Genomic DNA, 20,134 nt, shown 5'->3' on the forward strand with positions numbered 1-20,134 from the left:
ACAATTTAGAGCCTCCAATTAACCTAACATGCATGTTTTTGGAAGGTGGGAATGTTTTTCTGCCCTGTCAGGTTAAATAATAATAATAATAATAATAATAATTTAAAACTCACACTCAATTTGACCAAAAATGCCCGCTTCCCAAAAACTGCTGAAAAAAATACTTCAAATTAGTATTCACTTCACTTCAAATTAGTCAGTCTTTTAAAACTACTTCCGCTGTAGCATGCCGCGTCTCCTGTAATATAGGTGTCAAACAATAATTCTCCTTTGGGAATTTGTATTTTATTGAAATAAAAAAAAATACACACACACACACACACACACAGAAACACACACACTTTTTTTCATACATATCATTATCGAACATAGTAATGACAAACACTTATTGTTTCAAGGAACCCTGCACAAAACAGAGGTGTAAAATGTTGCTGCATGCTTTGAATGGGAAACGATAGCACCATCTTGTGGACAAATATAAAAATTGAAAAACAGAAAGCCATTTAAATTGTAGTCCAAATTGAAATCTTAACACAAACGATTGCATAAGTTTATGTTGAGATAAATGTGATCTTTTTTTTTTTACATCTACACATGACAATTCTAAACATTTTCAAAATGAATATAATTTGGCAAATGTCGCCAACATAGTCGAAATGGTTTGAAAATTAAGAAAAATTAACTGGCACAAAAAGTCTAGAGGTTGTCTTAAGGGTTTAAAAGTGTCCTTTCAGTCAAGAAAACATCATTAATCCTGCCTTGAGTGACAGAATACCGCTATGTGTTTGAAAGACAAACAGTCTCTATGGTGGGGGGTATGAAGTTAAACAGAGCCAAGACAGTCAGGAACTGGAGGTTTATATGACAATATAATCATGCTCATATGGCAGTGACCACCCAAAGGCGCCCAGAGGTTATTTGTGATTCACAGCGATAATGAGCCTCATCATTTGAGGCTGTCACCCTATCTCCAAGGAGGCCCAGACTCGTCATTTTGTAGTCAGACGGGAATCAATGAACCGTGCAAATGTGACCCAAACTGAAAAAGAGGGCTTCGACTTCAAATTAAAGTGAAATATAGACATGTCAAGGGCAATACTCCATCATCCTTCTATCATCAGATATGAGCAGATAATGTAATTTAATTTCCTGAGTCTAAAAAATGGCCCGACGTTGTATTGCTTGCAATGAATCATCTCATGAAGTCACAGGAACCAAAATGATTGCTAATTGGACACAAAAATGTGGTTTTAATCCTACATTTAAGTCTCATTTGCTTTGTATGTAGCATTGGCAATGCAGCTGTCCTCTTTGGTCAAAGTGAAAACAAACCTACACTGATGGACCTGATTCCTTAACGCCATTCTTGCCATGTCCTAAGGGCTCAGTGCCACCTGTCCAGGTCGATAAGCTCTGCACGGACACAGGCGGCGGTGGGAAGGGTCGGAACCGGAACAGCTGAACAGCAACGGTTCCTGCTGTAGGCGACACAGTCGACCCCAGGGGGTGTAGGCGGGGAATATGTGGTTGACTTCCTTCAGTTTGCTGGAACAACTGATTCCAAGCCTGTACATTCAAAAAGAACAGGAAAGTAGCTCTTGAAATTGAATCTGAATGTTGTCACAAGAAATTTGATTTTGTACACAAGGTCGCCTCATCACAGTCCAGGGTGTACCCCGCCTCTCGCCCGAAGTCAGCTGAGATAGGCTCCAGCTTACCCCTGCGACCCTAAACAGGAGAAGCGGTATAGAAAATGGATGGTCGCCTCGTCACCAGTGGAATACTGGTGCCTGAGCACGGGTTGGGAACCTTTTTTGGCTAGGAGAGCCACGAAAGCCATATTTTTTAAAATGTATTTCCGTGAGAGACCCATAGAATTTTTTATTACACTGAATACAAATAAATGCGTGCATTTTTAGGCACGACCAACAATTTTAGAATATAAGTCTCTGCATGTATTCTTTTTGATAATGTTGTTATACTGAAGCTAATCAATAAATAAAACATTTCTTAGCATTAATGTGACTTCTGGTTCCTCACTATAGCTAAACAACCAACAAATCTGGCTGAAGACCAGTCAGCTTGTCGGCTCCATGCACGGAGTTGATGCTGGCTAGCTTGTAGTGATGGAAATTTCTGCTTTTTTGAGAGAGACGGTTCTTTTGGATCGGCTCACTAAAAAGAGCCGGCTCTTTCGGCTCCCAAGTGGCTCCTCGGATTTTTTGGTTGTCTTTATTTCTTACCAAATATATAATATAAAATACAATAATATAAAATACCCATAAATATAATTAGGGATGTCCGATATTGGAGTAACTCTTGGCATGCCTTTTTCAAGGTGTAGATATTAACCGGTAGATGCAAATGTAGCATGCCGTGTGTCAAAAAGCTGCTTTATATTTTACTGCTTCAGCGATTCAATTTTATCACTGCATATTAGACACCACCAAACATGCGGTGGAGGCGTATTCCTCTGTCCATTCGTTCTGAAATGTACGGTACTCCTCATCTTTCTTTTTTTTCGCCATCTTCGTCATCAGTGTTTGCGCTAGCTACAGAATTAGGTAGACAGGAAGTTCACTTTTTGACCACTCATGAGGCTACCGCTTTGTCCAATTATAACAGTGCTTTGGCGTCTGACCATGATGGAAAGGACAGGCAATGCAGTAAAAATGGATAAAGGGATTAAAATACATTATAATGTTTTATATTTTGAATGTTTTTTTAACACAGTGATTTCTGTAGCGTGTTAGTTTAAAATGTCAGAAAAAAATAACAAAAAAAGAAATAAAAAATGTATAGTGTTAAGTAGGGATGTCCTATATTGGCTTTTTTGCCGATACTGTCCAACTCTCAATTTCCGATTTTGATATCAACTGACACCGATACCGATGTGTGTAACACCACACATCTCCTGTCGTGGAATTAACACATATCTGTTGCAAAACAAATGGATGCAGCATTAGCAAGTAGTCATTACTTGCCATTGCAAATGTGTTGTTACTGTATATGTGGCATGGTGTTATTACAGGGGAGGCCTTTATTTATTCAAAAGTACACTTTTTAAATGTATTATCCCTGGTGGTGTAATGGTACCCCCATCTGCCTTTCATGGCAGAGGGCATAGGTTTGATTCCTGGCCAGGGTTGTGTCAGGAAGGGCATCCAGTGTAAAAAACTCAGTCAAAAAAATACTGTTTATATGTATTTTTAATAAATTTTCCAATAATTTTGTTTCATGAAAATAACATACACTAACATTCTCTAAAATTGTTTAAAAAGAGGTAAAATATAGCCCTTTCTGCACAGGTTTTAAAACTTTGTACATTTTATTACTATTTACTCCCTTTTTTAATGAATTAGAATTTTTAGAGGCTTTGTCCTTTTTATTTTCAATATTTCAATCTTTTATTATTAACTTTTACATTATATCCTGTACAATATATTCTCGGACTTATAAATTTAGAATTAACATGTAGAATGTAGAATTGACACGTTACAGTGTGTTACAAGCACGGCGCGCATGTCTCACCTGGTGAACACTTCAGGGTTGTTGAGGCGTTGAAAGAGCAACGGCTCACACACAAGGGAGGACCGTGCACACACACTTACACATGATTGACCGAGGGGACCCAGGTGCACTCTTAGAGCACTTTCGGGCGGCCACGTGGTGACCGATGCACTGCAGAAACTCTGGAAGGAGAAGGATCATAAATATCACATCAGATTAATTACATGATCTGTAAGCTTTTAGCAGAAAATAATGACATAACCACTGATTTATTGTTGGTATGCTAATGTGGCTGCAGCTTTTACCTGGTGAGTGATATAATGATGAACCCGCTCCAACATTCCCTCACATGAGAACTCTCTTGGCGTTAGAGGCTTCACCTGCAAAAGGAAACTTAACTTTCATTTGTGATTTTTTCAAAATTTGAAACCAAGTTTCAAATTTCAAACTTTTTTTCCATGTAATGCCACATATTCTGCCTATCAACAAGTAGGCTGTCTTCTGTGTGCTATAGTCCATTGAAAAGGATATACAGTCGTCCCTTGCCATGTCATGCATTGAATTTTGCTGCTTCACCCTATCACGTTTTTCAGAATATATTAAATAATAAATCATCACTGTTATAGTACTTAAAAATATTTATGTGTAAGCAAATGATACATATTTTTGCCTAAATTAAGCATTTGTAAGCATAAAAATGACTAAATGAACTGAAATGCAAATACAAGACATTCAGAAAAGTCACTGAAAGACACGTTGCTATATATTATTTTACGCTGGCCACTAGGTGTCAGTAATGTTACACTAGCCACCGCAAGAAGTCCCGGAAGTAAAACAAGAAAAAAAAAAGGAACTCTCCCAATGCTAACGTCTGAGTTTATGTCTTATTTTCAATTATTATATCTTCATTGAGTAATAGAAATGTACAGGTGACTGTAGGTTGTGTCAATCAGTCTATCAATCAATCAATCAATTATTTATATAGCGCCAAATCACAACAACAGTTATGTTATGGCACTTTACACATGGAGGTCACTATCATAAATGAAAAACAGAACCGAATGAAACCCCACATGAGCAAGCACTTGCCAAAGGAGGCAAGGAAAAACTCCCTCTGGGGAAGAAACCTTGAACAGAACCCAGGCTCTGGGTTGGGTTAGAGATATAAAAATAGAGTAGAGGGATAGATGGTAGATCAAGCCAGAGGTCTTAGTCTTAGTCCAAGGAACATATAGGAGTGTCTTTCAGCATATCAGGGGTCAGTTCCAACGATATGCTTTAACAAAGAGGTACGTTTTGAATTGACTTTTAAATAGAGAGAGAGTGTCTTGCCCCCCGGATTGAGTGAGGAAGATTTTTTCCACAACAGAGGAGCCTGATAACTAAATGATCTCCCCTCCAATTCTACTTCTAAAATTTCTAGGAGTGGAAAGTAATCGTAAATTCTGGGAGCGAAGTGTTCTACTGGGTTTATAGGGTTCTAGGAGGTCTTTAAGACATACTGGTGCCTGACCGTGTAGTGCTTTATATGCAAGAAGGACAATTTTAAACTCAACTCTAAATTTGACAGGTAACCAGTGCAGTGAGGCTAATACGGGGGGATACAGTATGATCTCTTCTTCTGGTTCTTCTTCTATTTTATGTCTAGAGGGCTTTAATAATGTTAAAAACTGTATTTAAAAGGCAATAAAAAGTTTTTCTATGCTCTTAACGATGAAAATGTTCCATTTATAAATAAGAACTTTGCGGAAATTCACTTATTACGGTCCGGTCTGGAACCCTTTCATCATGATAAACAAGTGATGACTGTATAGCACAGGTCATGTTCAAACTCCAAATACAACACTATAAGGATTGCAATACAAATGTATTCATTTCACAGTGCTTTGTATTGAATATGAACTATGAGTCTAAGGTATACAGGTATACAGCGTGGCTCTTGTGGTAGATGTCATTAGATTGTACCGAGTGAAGTCAATGGAAAATGGGCTTTCACTTTTATAGCGCTTTTCTACTTTCCAGACACTCCAAGTGCTTTGACACGTTAACCTCATTCACCTACTGGTGATGTAGCACCAGGAGCGACTGGGTGTTCAGTAGCTTGCCCATGGGGACTTCAACATGGTCACGGTGGGGCCAATGATTAAACCAGCAACCTTCAGTTTGGGAGATGACCACTCTACCACCACTCCAGCCACTTTACCACATGAGCCATGCCACCTCAGTACCCTGTGAGAGTATAAAGCCATATTGACCCAAATATAAGATTAGAAGTATTTTTTCCTTCAAAAATACCCTGAAAAAGATAGTGGTCCCAAAATTATATTTGGGGTGTAGAGATTTATACATGCAAACCAAGTGAGTCAGAGCTTTTCTTCCTGTCACTCACACACACACACCAGTGACCAACTGGAAGAAGAGTGTCTCAAACAAGAGAGGAGTTATGATGCTAATGTTACAATAATGGTCATCAAAATGACGCTGTCAGCTAAGAAATATGATATCCTTTTTTATTGCAATCTAACAGTTGTTTGGAATACATGATTTTAAAACATGTCCAAAAATATTCAACAACGTAAAATGTATGTGTACCTCTGTGCGTAGAATTTCTTTGACAGCTTCCCGCACTTGTGTCTTGTTAGTCGCATCCACCGTCCACACGTGAGGTCTACCAATGAAATCTTCAGCATACGTGTGCTGGGAGGATATCTGTGATCCAAAAATCATTCACCGTTATAAAATAGTAAATCCATATGTATTTGACATTTTCATGAGTACCTGTCTTGTTGTTGGTTTTCCTTTGTAGAAGTCGTTATTGTCTGAGGAGTGAGGCGGATTGAGACATGGCTGGAGGAAAATGCAGCCCAGGGCGATAGCCTCGATGGGCGCAGGACCCTCATAGGGGAAACCAAGACCTACAAACACCTGATGGGACAGGGGGGATGGTCTTATTAATGTGCTTTTAAAGGAGGCACCATCAGCTTGTGTCTGACTTTGGCTGTGCGGAGGAGTTGCAGGAAGTGTTGCTGGGAGAGCAGGCCGTGGTTTCTCACAAAGCTGGGCAAGGTGGAGACATGTCCAGGAGGCTGGTAGACAGTAGCATGAATCTCCAGTTCTTCACTAATCACCTGTACATATTCAGATTTTCCCTAAAGTATTCACACACAAGAAAATGTTGTTAGTCTGCAAAGTATTCATGACCAAACTAGACATTTTATTGCATTACCTGCCACATGTACTCCTGTTTGCCATAGATGACTGCTATCTTCTCCTTCCTGTAGAGGTCAGAGTCCTGCCCCCTTGCTGCCTCCTCACTTACAAAGCCCAGGAAGGAATTATCAGGTGTATGTGCTGCATACAAAAAGACATTCATAGCATAATATCAAAGGTGGAAAAAAAAGATAAAAATGTACACAAAACAATTGAGAATACATAGAAATACAAAATGAAATAATAATATCAGCAACAATAATAATAGCAGCAATACTATTTTTTTAAAAGCATGGAACAATAACAAACATAAAACAATGCAAAAATACATACAAATAAATTACAATACCAGCAATCTTGATCATTATTATTGCCACTTATCATCATTACCATCACTACCACTAATAGTAGAAATAATAACAATAACAACAGTCACAACGGCTTAGACTTCACACAGTCATCACCTGCTTCAAAACTGGCACCCATCCCTGCAGTTTAGGCAAATAAACACACTGGGTATAAATACAGCGAGGTATGCTCCGATCAGGGTTTTATGCTGCCCATTTTGATACACACCATTCATGAGTGAGATTGGCCAACACCGATACCGATCACATGGATTAACTGTACATTTTTCAATTCCGCCGTTAAGTCCCTGGCAAATAAATTACTTTTTGGGCAGATAGGTTTTTTGTTTGCTTTTTTTGCCTATTTTTGGACTATTTGACACAAGCCTGAATTTAGACAAACAACCATTCACACTCACATTCATGCCTATGGACAATTTAGAGTCTCCAGTGAACCTAACATGCATGTTTTTGGAATGTGGGAGGAAACCGGAGTACCCGGAGAAAACCCACGCACGCACGGGGAGAACATGCAAACTCCACACAGAGATGCCCAACGGAGATTCAAACACAAAGACATAATTAGTATAATGATAACAAGCGAGCAATATTGCTCAGTGACACTTATATTATATTAATAGTTATTACGTACCCCATGAACGTGACATCCCTTTCCCCGTAGGCAAAAACGAGCTCCAAACTAACCGTATCGTATTGCTTGTTTGTTTTGAAAATAAAATGTAACTGTGGTAAAAAGTCACATTGGGGAGGTAATCCGCGAAAGTGTCTCAACCATTCAGGCTTTGTGCTCAAGATGCAACACAACAAAACCTAAACTCCTCAAACAGAATTGAACGGTACTTCAACATTGGTTATCAACTTACTTTGTCAAGTCTGGTTTTCGGCATTGTGCAAAGTGCGTGTTCATTTGAAAGTTGGTGTTTGACGTCAGGTTAAAGTGAAGCCATCCCAGCCAGTGTATTTTATATAAGATAAGCAAGTAATTATTATAAAAAAAGAATCACTAAAAAAATGCGCGAAACAGCGATTCCGCCAAAAGTGACCCGCGATATAGCGAGGGAACACTGTATACTCTACTAGTCTTTTCATTTATCAACACTCAACATTGCATAACTTTGACATATGAATGCCTATCCATAAAAAAATAAATAAATTGGAGCAGCAACTTTCTTTTTCATGTTATATTTTCATGTAATATTTTCAAATGCTGTATCTCATTGTGACCACTAGATGGCAGTGTTTTGTGTGTGTCGTGTTTTGTGGCAACCTTTTTAAAAAATGTTCTTGTACAATTTTTTTTTCTTGTTATAGTTCCTTGTTACAGTTGATTGATGCCTTAGAGTGTTTATTCCTCCAGAAGATATTGTAATATAAGAAGACTAACAGGCTGAGTCTCACGCAAAGACACCTGTGACATTTACATCTGCTAACATTGGCCTAATTAGTAATATTTCATATTGTATTTTATTCTTTGTGCTCGCCTCAAAAAGTGAGCATATCTAGCATATTCCCTCAGCTGAAAATCGATCCCGCTTATAAATGGATAATATCATGTCCATGTCCCCTCAGGAACCTCGTAGGTTCTAAATAAATGGTGACGCCATTTCCGAATTAGTTCAACAGTGAAACAGTGGCACTTTTGATTTTAAGTTGAAAGCCCGGGCATAAGCTGAGTTTATCCTTACCATGGTGATACAGCTGCTGTAAAAGGTATTTACCTTCGCTGAAAACGCAAGTCCGGCTTTCCACTCAACACAGCTCGCTAACCCACTAAACTCGCTTCGCTTTCCCTAGCTGCCGGTTGTTGTGCCGAGTTTGGCATCCATGCCGAGATCTGCATGCAGGTCGCGGGAGCGCGCACGCACACCGTAAGTGACAGCTAGGCAAAGCATGTTTGAGGCTGGTGTAGCATATGCCCATTGCGTGCTTTTTACGGAAATTGACCAATACTAATCGGTGGCTGATCGATCAGAGCATCCCTAATTACAGCATTTATGGTAGTTATGTTTTTCAAGGTTTATTTACATTTTGTAAATGTGATTGTGGTTTAAAGCGGCTGTTTCAAAGTATTAGGCTTCAGGGGAGTCACAGCATTTTGAATTTTGCTGTACACAATAGTACTTCCTATATTTTTTGTTCCTACACTGAGTGAGTAAACCGAAGTGCATTGCAGTGCACACTACAACCACAATAACCACATTGTTAAATTAAATGTAAAGAGAATGTTTCTTTCTTACCACCACTTAGATTGTGCAGGTGTACCTAACAAAACGGAAGGTGAATTTTTATTTGGTCAATGTGATCATTTCAAAAAGGAAGGTGAGCAAATCTGTAATCGGTGTACAAAACCAGCTGTTAGAGGAAATGAGAACTCTGCATGTAAGATGTTCCACTCCAGCTGTTTGGGTAGGCGGTCGCCCTGCGATACACTGTGAGAGGTGTGACGGATGAGTATTTAGCTACGTGATGCAGGAATGTGCCAGCATAGGTGTGAGTGTGAGCACCCATTCCAACTTGTGGTGTGTGTGGGGCTTTCCATCCAAGCCGTCACATCAGCACTACAGAAGCACACTTTTCCTTTTAGCATCATCATCGCCACTTATCCACATCAAAAGCAACTATCTCCCTCTGCTTGACTCACTATATAAGCTGTCAGCTAACACTTATCTCTCCTTCCAGCAGGACAAATAAACATATTCCCGGCTGAGGGATGAAGAGCGGCTCTCACCTCCATCCAGCTTGTCTCCATCCACCGGCAGGACGGGAAAAGCCACAGAGAGAGGTGTTAGAATGAAAGTTCTGTCTGGGCACTGCGTTGATTTAACCTCACTCACTATTAATCCTGAGAATGCCTACAAGTATGTGAGGCATCATCATCATGGATTGATACAGTATATGTGTGCAATGTATTTCAGCTTTACAGATGCCAAGGCTGCTCTGCATGCAGTGTTTTCTTCCATAATGACGACCACTGTGACATATGGTTTTATCAGATGTCATGGTAAAGTAGTTCCAGCCACCTCGTAGTCATAGTATTAAGAGGATAAAGGCATCATTTGGTTTCCAGTTCACACTGGCTCACATGTTTACAGTAATATCAGGGTGGAAATAAGTCCTATGTTGCCATACACACTTACGGAACATGGTCATGTACTGCAACGGGTGGAGGCTCCAGCTGCCCCACTGTGTTTTATAGCCACGGCTGCTTGCATAACTTCCCAAGTTAAAGGCCGGTTCAGTGCCAAATGAGTCCAGGATTCTGAAGCGGCACCTATAATACAAATAGTACAAAATAAGTTGGTAGAGAAAATTTTGAAATTTTGGAAGAAACTACAAATGTATGGTCATAGACAACTGCAATGTATCCCACGGGATATCACGGATTTTTCAAGTGGATGTTTTAGTGGATGACAGCCCAATTAGAGGTTATTAGTGCTACCTTGTGTTTTTTTTTTATTTGATTTGATTTATTTGAACATTTCATTTCATTTCAGTATACATCACATATCACAATTCACAAGTTCAAAAGGAGTAGGAAGAAGCAGAGCTTCCGCTGAAGCAGGCAAATGTAGTTTAAATGTTATGTTTTACTGCTTAGCCTGTTCACAGTAGAGGGGAGGAGCTTATTTTATTTGATTTTATTTTAAAATCGGTCAAGGTGAGCTGGAGCCTATCCCCGATGATTTTTTAAAATGCAATGTGTTAAGTGTTTAAAAAATGCAATGTGTTAAGTGTTTAGAAAACTGTGGTCTCACTGGTAATGCTGGAAAGCCAGTCCCATGGCTCCTCGAAGGTGAGCTAGCCCATGGTAGTCGGTATAGATGAGGTCAAAGGTCAGGGGCACCTTGATGGGACAGCTGCCTCGGCCTGGAGCGGCACCAATCAGGCTGGACGCATCACAACAAAGTTACATATGTTTCCAAATAGAATGATGATTCATTCAGTCACATTGTGTTTGGCAGACATTGTCTACCTGTGGAGGTGATGCTGTGAGGTGCTCAGTGTCAGGTTGTGACCCAGGATGGTCAAACAGGCACTAAGATCTGCCCATTGAACCAGCTCTCCAAGAGGGCCACCTCTTTCTACCATGGCTTGGAAACGTTGGCCTCCATCCCCAGCAAGGGCGCCAGGATAAAGCAGCACCTATACATGGGAGAAATATGTCTGTAGTCTGCTTAAATCTCTACAGTAGTAAACTATGTCGCTAGTTCTACCTTCATCTGAGCGCTATGAGTGTTGTTGTTGTGCTGCCTCATCGTGACAGCAGCCTGTTTCCAGCGCTCTGACATCATTTCCACCCTGGACAGCATGAATGTCACCGCAGCACCGCTGTTGTTGCTGATGGCCTCATAGAGCAGACTCAGCGTTGAGCGTACCTCAGCCTGAACAAAATAGTGTGAGTATGCAAACAGCTGTACTGATATAATTACAGACATATTAGGGTATAATATTGAATGGATACCTTGTTTGTATAGGGCGGTGGTTTCTGATGCCATGGGGGAGCAGAGCGGTTCCGGCCAGGTAGAGGCGGGCAGAAGTTTTCTATTTGGCTGAGGTAAGTCAGTATGGAGCAGGTGGTGCCATCCACACCATAGAAGGCATAGCAGGGGTCTGACTGCCACTTGGCCTGCAGGAACTAAAACAGACGGTTGTTAAAAGTCCCCTATTGTGCAAAAATTGACATTTTAATAACATAATTTGTCTTCCTGTCTCGCCTGTTCATGAGCATCAACCCTTGGCGATATCTACCATCCCCCTCGCTGAAAAAATAGCCGCTCGATTGGCAAGTTTGTAAGGTTCCGAGTTTTTATCAAGTTATGAATAAAAAACATCTTCCTCATGGACATGATACCCCTCACCTCAACTTTCTCTGCACACACTGGAAATGCAGGATCCACCGGCACCACACACCCCTCTTTGGGTCCTGAAGGGAATAGAGGACATTGATATTTTTATTTAGGTTTATGTTTATGTTTAGAAATGGTCTCATACTGGTACTCACATGTTTCAATGGTCATTAAGTCGTAACCCACTTTTATTTCCTTCAACCTAAGCAAATGTGGGGGTTTTTTTAACTCGCCTTTTTAAACATTAATACACTTAATTTTATGTCCAAAGTGCATTTTGGAGGAATGCGTCAAGGCATTTTATTACAGAAATGTGGAGGAACATTACCGCATGCATACAGATAATGCATAAATTAAAATGACAATGTTTGCAAAAAATTACTTACATTTTGGTCTCACTCGCATTTCTTCTTTTTGCATTTTGAAGCTCTACTTAGAAACTCCTTAAATCTAAATTCTTGCAATTTTTCAACTTTCCTTAATATTTTGATCAGTAGTGGATACTGCATTGTGTTTAGTAAGTATTCATTTCATATGCATTCATTTTATTGGGTAGACCTGCACAATTAATCTGGTTCAATACAACAAATGTTCCAAAATGTTGCCTTTGTAAGGATAAATATACCCACTTTTGATTGACACTGTCAAAATTTAGCATTACTCTCTTTTTAAAGGCATATTCACACAACTCTTATATTGGATTATGCCTAATAAAGTGTCCTTCCAATTGAAATTGACATGATAAACATAGCATTAGAGTGGAGGTAGTGCGCTCACTTCCTGTAAGCCCCCCACCACCTCTTGCCAATGTCAATCAAGTGGAACTAATACACACACACATGCGTCCTACCCAACAGTTCCTGCAAGCCCCTGCCAATATAAACACTCCTTTACAGCGTAAAACAACCTAGTAAAAAGAAAAAGAGGGTGAAAAAAAACAGTCCTTGGCACAGTGGACATGTTTGTGAAAAGACTCCTGGGTAACTGAGTCATATTTTATGCATGTTTTTGGTGCATGCGGGTGGCATGTGTGTCCTGTAAACTTGCCGCCAATTTCTGGATTGTCCAAATAAGGAGGTGAGAGTGCACCCACTCTGCGTGTCTAACCTGATTCTCACCTGACACCTATCAGGTGGGTCTCATTAAACCACACGGACTGCCCCCATTGGCCTTTACCCCGCCTCCCCTCATCTCCGTTCAGAACATCCATTATCACAGCTTGTTCATTTGGCCCGTGGTTAACCTCAACTGGAAGGCTTTTTGGTCCATGGTGTCGCCACTGCAGGCGACCACAGAGGAGCTTGAAATTGGCCAATTAAAACCACAAAGTGGAAATGCTTTTACAGTGTATTTACCATGGAACCTCCAAAGTCAAAACAAATTCTATTCCATTATGACTCTGGTTCTCACAGAACAGAATGTAAAGTGAATTACTGAACCATATTGAAGACAACCCTAAATGTAAGATGAACCCTCTTTTTCAGAACCTGTTTTTGGAAAAAAAAATATTTTTAAAAAGGTTTTAGGGCTGATTGATAGAATGCAGTAAAACTGATATCATATTTCTTAGCTGCTGGACTGTTGTTTGACAGCGCTGCTTTGTTGATAAGTATTACCTTAACATTTGCTAACAATCTTTGAGACACATTTTTCCTGTGGGTCACTGGTGTGTGTGAATGACAAAAAGAAAAGCTCTGGCCAGCTCGGGGAGAAGTCGTTTGGCACCCCCTGTTGGTATGCATGTATAAATCTCTAGACCCAACTATAAGACAATTGGTCTTTTTCAAACCATTTAAAAAAATTTTTATATTTTATATTTGGGTGAACAGTATTTTTTTTCCAAGCATTAGAAAACTTTTATTAATCCTACAGGCAATTTTACCATTTCTGTTGTACAAGTGCAAAGAAAACGTTAAACAATAGATAATAAAACTGAAATAAAGTAAACCTCCTTCCATCTGATGAAGTGTAGTGTGCACAGGAAGGAAAGTCTGTCACCTAGTGGCATTTTATATGCATTGCTGGGTTATGGTACACTAATTGCATTGGTCTTTTCCGATGTTGAAAAAAGCTGAAAAGCTGAAAAAAAATACCAATTATGACCGAGGTTCATTCAAATACCTGTGTTTTGGCCGTGATTGTCATGTGTGGTAGATGTGTGAGGCAGGTGTTGATGGTTAAACTGGTCCAGTCTGTGGGAAACTCTCTTAAGCTCGCTCTTAACCAAGCGAGCCAAGCCTTGCTGGTCCTGTCTAAAGCTGGTAAACCAATAGAGCATGCGCTTACTGTTTAATTGAATACAAAAATATGATCAATATGTATTCCAAGGGTGTGTTAGCACCTCTGTAGAAGCAGATGGAGGTCCTCTGAGGTCATCTTTGTATTTTGTTGTCTGCTCAGCCTCTGCACGTGTGTATTAAGAGCCTCCAAGCGAAGGGTCAGCCTGTGTAAGCCCAGACCTTGCTGACCTGAGAATGACAAATGATTAATATTATGATATTATATCATAATATTATATCATAATCATCTAAATATTTGACATTATGTTTGAGGTTTCGTACCCTGAACTTCTGCAGGTGACCTCCCAGCGGGTTCATATGTGGACATTTCTAGAGGTACCCAGAGGCTCTGCAGCAGCATTGTGACCGCAGACAGGCCCAGACAAAGCACAAGGCAGCCACTAGAGGGCACAATAGACATAGATAGAGGATGTACAAACCTCGTGATCTGACGCATTAGAGGAATTATATGGCCACAATTTCTACCTTTTAGCGATTTATTTTTAACCTTGTACCTACTGTGGTATTCACAGTTAAATATAGTGTTTTTCAAGCTTCTCAGAGCAAAGTACAAAATACATAACCATTTACAAGTAATACTAAATACAAAACATATCATTTACAAAATAAATCTGCAGTTTCAGCAATATGAGAAGCAAGTGGCTAAATTTGTCTTGCTCTATCTTTTGTATCTGACAACTGCGGCCACTAATCTGATGAGACTCAGTCTTACCTGCGTGGTCGCAGCGCAACACGCATGACCTTCTTTTTGCAGCTGTTGGATCTCACTGCTAGAACAAGAACCATTCAAATAGTACAACATGCTGAGTAAGCGTAGTTTAACATCCTGTTGTGATATCCTGTTTGGCATTACATGATGCATCAATATACTGCATATATGCCTAATATGGATGTATAGTTTATACGTTTCATGTCTTTATGTCATACAAAACAACGCTGTCACCACAGTATAAAGATGTCAACAGTTGTACTACAATAGACAAGACACACATGCATATCCTCACCTCCTGAGGTCTCCCTGACAAATCCCAGGCAACCATCAAGCCGGTTTGCAAAACAAACAGAAAAAAAGAAATAAACTTGGGGATAAAAACTCCTTTTTTGTCTGCTTTCGCTCTCTTTCCCTCCTTCTATTGCTGTGGCCTTTTCTCTGTCTCGCGACCCATGGGTGGGCATCCTGTGGTTGCCATGGTAACCTGGCTCCCCTTTAAAAGGAAGACAATACCCACTGTGGCCTGGAGGTCCATTCACGGACACAATGGGACCCACGCTAGAGGGTGACAATGTTTCTTTCAGGCCCGCAAGACAGACTCAAGCTTGCCTGGGCTGTAGATTGATGCTATTATTCTTATCTAAAATGTTCCAATGCTGCAGGCACAGACAACTTTATCCTAAGTATATACATATATAAATAATTATTATACACATGAGAAAATACAATGCCTGTAATGCTTTTAATGTACATCAGTAGAGGTTCAAAACCCCAAGACACTGTATTGTGTAATGTGCATGACTTGAAGGGTCTGAAATTGCTCCTTGCACAGTTAAAAAAAAACAGCAAAAGAAGATAAGAAAATACCACAAATAAAAACAGAAAAAAATACTAAAAGTAATAACAATAACAATAATAATACAAATAAAATACATTTTTACATTTTAAAAATAAAGTGACCTATACAGACGTATTTATATTTACATGTATACATTATATTGAAATAGAAGATAATGGAAAAATAAAAATAGCAGAAAAATCAGTAATGAAAAAAAAATTCAATAATAAATTATAATAATTCACGCAAATTTGACAATTTTTTTATCCAAAAAATACTTTTTTCATTTTCCCCAAAAATAGGTGGGTTTTTTTCCACAGGAAACACATCTCATTCACCCTAAGCCGGTAATAATGTATAAATATGTGATAATGCAGGTAAAATGTACAGCACCACTGTTTAAAAAAAGCCCACAATTTGCATATGTTTATATCTTTATGCTTCACTGATAGTGACTTTTCGTCAAGCATTGAAGCATCCTTCAAGGCCCCATAGTTGCTGTGTGACAAAAAAATGAAACCTATAAATAACTTCTATACCGTGACACCGATTACATCTATGCATCGAGTATCTAGTCATTCATTAGTAGTGCATAGCTATGCATTTTATCATTGAAATTATGTTTAATAAGTGTGCGAGGCATTTTGAAGAAAGGTGGGGGAGGCTTCTGGAGGTGAATATACTGTAATAATTACAAATGTTGAAGCTAGCAGGAGGGATTGCAGGGGGAGGAGCGAGCGTGTGTTCAAAAAAGGCATTTTTGTGGTCATATCAATTACTTGTTTTTCGCCATTCACTGATGTGAAAAGAGGGGATCTACTGTGTATACCTGTACGGAGAATACTGTACTAAGTACAGTACCTGTGCACAGTACATTATAAGCTCGTGCCAACCTTGGTTCCTACTGTGGGTGCCATAGTGCCGGGTTGGAGTGTAAAAGGCTACAAATTGTAAGCTAAAACCATGATGGGGAAATTATACGCTAGTTTATTTTAAGATGTGCTGTGTAAAGTGTGATCATGGTTGATGATACACCAATGATATTACAATTCAACTGAAGCAAACACTGCTTAGCTGAGCAGGACTTTCCAGTTTGCTGTGCCAAGATGCCACAAATACAATACAAAGCAAGCGGGCTGTTCAACTGAAGGCAAGACAGCCCATGAGTGCCATTGACCTCAGTTCAAAACTTTGGAGCAACTCACATTTTTGCAGAAGATGCCTAAAAACAGCGGAACACTTGTGTCATGCAGTATAGATAGAAACTTTATTGCAGACACAGGTCCATATCAAATATTTGACTTTGTTCACCACATTTAGCACTAAAAATAGATAAATAAAGGAAAATCTACCTTATGATCCTCTTTGGTTTTAGCAATCATAACTACACTCTGTTTGGGTTCAATTTAATGTCATACTGCATACCATAACTTGAGCAGATCCTGAGCAGTTGCTGTAAGCCAGCACTGTAAGGAGACTCAATGACTAAGTCATCAGCATAGAATAAATGATTAACGAGACTGCCCCCCACCATGCATCCAGTCTTTCTTTGATTTATCTTTGATTACACTTTTTGTATAGATCCTAGAAAACAGCAGATTGTTCCTGTTACATAGGGGATCTTGGGCTAGCATCTTTGCAGTAGATCCTTAAAAACAGCAGAGCACTCCAGTCAAATATATTTTTGACTTTGCATTTTTAGGTCCTAAAAGGTCCTAAAAGGTCCTAAAAAAAAAAGCAAAGTGCTCCTTTCATTTTGTCAATTTTTGACAAGCATAAACATATTGCTCCTATTTTAATTTCTGAATATATTAGCCATTTGGTCTTCTTAGATTTTTGCAAATGTGGCCCACATAACAATTTTGTTGAATAGCCCTGCAACACAATACAATACATTTTAGATAAACACAAATAGAAAATGTTACAAATATTTAGTATATACAATAACATGACCACTTTTGAAAGGTCACATACTGTATAGGCCCATTAAGTAAGTACACTGAAGTCTGATTGGTAGAAAGCACCAGCTCCTGAAGTTTCAAGGTTTCCTAATGAGGATGCCTTTTCACAAAGTCTTCCAAATAGTTCATTGAAAAAGTGTTTGTGTTGTGTTTGTGCACTCGTGCATGAAACTGCACGAGATGGTAGGACGGGGGCAGGCACACAATGTGTGGGAGCGGAAGATTTGATGAGCATAAACCTCCAATAAGCTAGGCTCTAAAGGCTTACTGGCTTTAGACCCATCTGTCTCTCTTGCTTTCTCTCTCATACACATACACGCACATAGTTTTGTTATTTTACCAAAATGCATAGTCACTTAAAAACTCAGATGCATGCATATCTTCTCATGCATTGCATGATATCTGGATGCACAATGTTTAAAAATGGGCAAGCAAATCCCAGTTTAGGCCTACAACAACATGGCTCATTTTAAATTGTTGCAAAAGGCAATGAGGATTATTCAATTTAATCATCAGTAATAAGTGTCATGTGTCTTGGTGCTGTCTTTGACCACAGCACAAAGGCAGGGCTTGTTGTTGCTGTTGTCAGGGTACTTCCTGTAACCAAGTCAACAAATGTTATCTATTTTTATATGTATAATATAATACAATTTTATGCATGGGGGGTAATTAAGTGGAAAAAATCAACGTAGGCAGTCTATTTGTGCTCAGCAGCTGCATATTGGGGCGCTTTGGAGCAACTGCGCATGCGCGAGTTGTTCCTGCGACTGTTACTTCACGTCTCAAGACATCTGCATCCAGGTAAGAGAAACATCAGCATTTATTTAACACGTTCTCACCTAATGTCATAAATAAGCACCTGTGCTTATTCCTTACACTGGCACAGTGATGTGCAATGGTCGTTTTCTCAAATTCAAACTGAAAGCTTCGCCCTGCAAAATAATCTGGAGGTATGTAGCGTCCATGCTAGCCAGTGCTGCAGCGTTAGCCACTAACTTTTTTTTTACTGAGGTTGTTTTACAATATTTTATTGTATTTGCACCCTTCTCTTTATGTGTGAGTTGTCGTTAGTTGTGAGAGTGCGACTGTAATTGTATTAGCTTCTGCAGTGGACAGTGGCCGGTGTCAGCTAGCTAATGCTAACAACGCTAACTTGGCAGCAATGAATGGAAATGCCAAACCCAGATTTGTTCACGTTGTTTTCCATTTAAATAGGAATTATTTTGACAGTTCGTTTTACTATCTTATGTGTTTTTATTGACTAAATGGTTTGGTAAATCTCGTGTATTTGCATTTCGGTACAACCAGGTGGCAAGCAATGGGTTTAATATCAGTCACGGTTATCAGTATTATCACGATATTGTTCAAACTTGGTGAAAATACGCTCACACTTGTGCCATAGTTCGAAGCTTATCAATGAATCGTGTACCTTCATCGGATTGGTTGTAGCATGTTTAATGATAACAATTAATAATAACAATAATTATTAAAGTGGCGTGTTACATTTTTATGTAAGCCACCCTCCTGGCTTAAAGGGGACCTATTATTTTTTTTCCTCTTTTCTGACCTATAAATGTTGTTACAATGTTGTATTTTTGTGTTAAACGATACCAACGCGGCAGATCTCGAGGATTGTACATTTGGAAGTGAGCCCTGAAGGCAATTTTGGACGGCTCCGCACGCTGTGTTTTGCAGAGTTTTTTTTTTTTTTTAGCACCGAGTTCCATTGACGTCAATGCAACCCGGACTTGCTTATATGGGCATGCCCAGCTCTCCCGCTTTGCTTCTCTCTGTTCACGGCATTATCACGTCGAGCAATGGCTCCCAGGAAATGTTTGTTCGGGTGTGCCTAAAGAGGCAAGCATCAGGCAGAAGCGGTTGGAGTTGCTGATTCCCGGCCAGCAAGAGAAAAATGTACTCCTCTTTCAACGGCATTTCACACGGGACTGTTTTGTGAACATGGGCCAGTACAAAGCTGGACTATCTGCCAAACTGTTGCTGAAGAACGATGCCTTTCCAACATTATTTTGTCGTGTTGAGGAGTCAGAAGAGCAAGCTGTAAGTAACAATTTATCAGTGTCTTAACTGTGTTTATTTTGTGTAAGTAATTGGACAAAAGGGGTTCGGCAGTTGTCCGGAAGTCCTCAGGAGTGTGACCAATCACAGTGGGGTGGGCTCGGCAGGAGGCCTACCTGGAGGAGGGCCGGGGGTGGAGTAAATTACGCAGACCGTGTAAACCGGGTGGGAGGCAGGAAGAGGTGCAGAGTCTGGAAGATCTAGAAAGCTTTCTGTGCAGGTTGTCATGTGTAGTTGCTCTACAGGAGTCCAGAACTCAATACAAAGGCTCGAAAATTAGTATAATAGGTCCCCTTTAAAGACTAGTGGTCC

The 20,134-nt window shown here is 39.6% G+C and overlaps 2 protein-coding genes and 1 long non-coding RNA gene across 4 annotated transcripts in view; 2 read left to right on the plus strand and 1 right to left on the minus strand.

Moving 5' to 3' along the window:
* LOC129177320 (uncharacterized) overlaps window positions 1–6,657 on the plus strand; it is a 51,249-nt gene extending 44,592 nt beyond the window's left edge. Inside the window, exon 4 of the long non-coding RNA XR_008569612.1 lies at window positions 6,317–6,657. This is a non-coding gene — a long non-coding RNA (uncharacterized LOC129177320). The remainder of the gene's footprint in view (window positions 1–6,316) is intronic.
* On the minus strand, window positions 1–15,388 carry LOC129177318 (alpha-1,6-mannosylglycoprotein 6-beta-N-acetylglucosaminyltransferase B-like). Its single transcript, XM_054768297.1, has 18 exons — window positions 15,240–15,388; window positions 14,948–15,005; window positions 14,497–14,615; window positions 14,277–14,403; window positions 14,057–14,193; window positions 11,948–12,012; window positions 11,551–11,724; window positions 11,303–11,470; window positions 11,062–11,231; window positions 10,844–10,975; window positions 10,226–10,359; window positions 6,737–6,861; window positions 6,504–6,659; window positions 6,289–6,435; window positions 6,103–6,219; window positions 3,816–3,890; window positions 3,532–3,692; window positions 1–1,566 (listed from the first exon to the last, which is right to left on the minus strand). The coding sequence occupies exons 2-18, from the start codon at window positions 14,971–14,973 to the stop codon at window positions 1,377–1,379; spliced, it is 2,223 nt and encodes a 740-aa protein (XP_054624272.1). The 5' UTR covers window positions 14,974–15,005; window positions 15,240–15,388; the 3' UTR covers window positions 1–1,376.
* The window catches only part of tbc1d24 (TBC1 domain family, member 24), a 19,951-nt gene continuing 11,380 nt past the window's right edge, over window positions 11,564–20,134 (plus strand). Inside the window, exon 1 of one of the 2 annotated variants that reach the window (XM_054768299.1) lies at window positions 11,564–11,643. The gene's annotated coding sequence lies outside the window, so the exon portion shown is untranslated. Of the gene's footprint in view, window positions 11,644–18,376; window positions 18,548–20,134 lie in introns of those variants that run through there. The other variant, XM_054768298.1, reaches the window with a different exon arrangement.

This window comes from Dunckerocampus dactyliophorus, chromosome 2, assembly GCF_027744805.1.
Source record: "Dunckerocampus dactyliophorus isolate RoL2022-P2 chromosome 2, RoL_Ddac_1.1, whole genome shotgun sequence".
Classification (NCBI taxonomy): Eukaryota; Metazoa; Chordata; class Actinopteri; order Syngnathiformes; family Syngnathidae; genus Dunckerocampus; species Dunckerocampus dactyliophorus.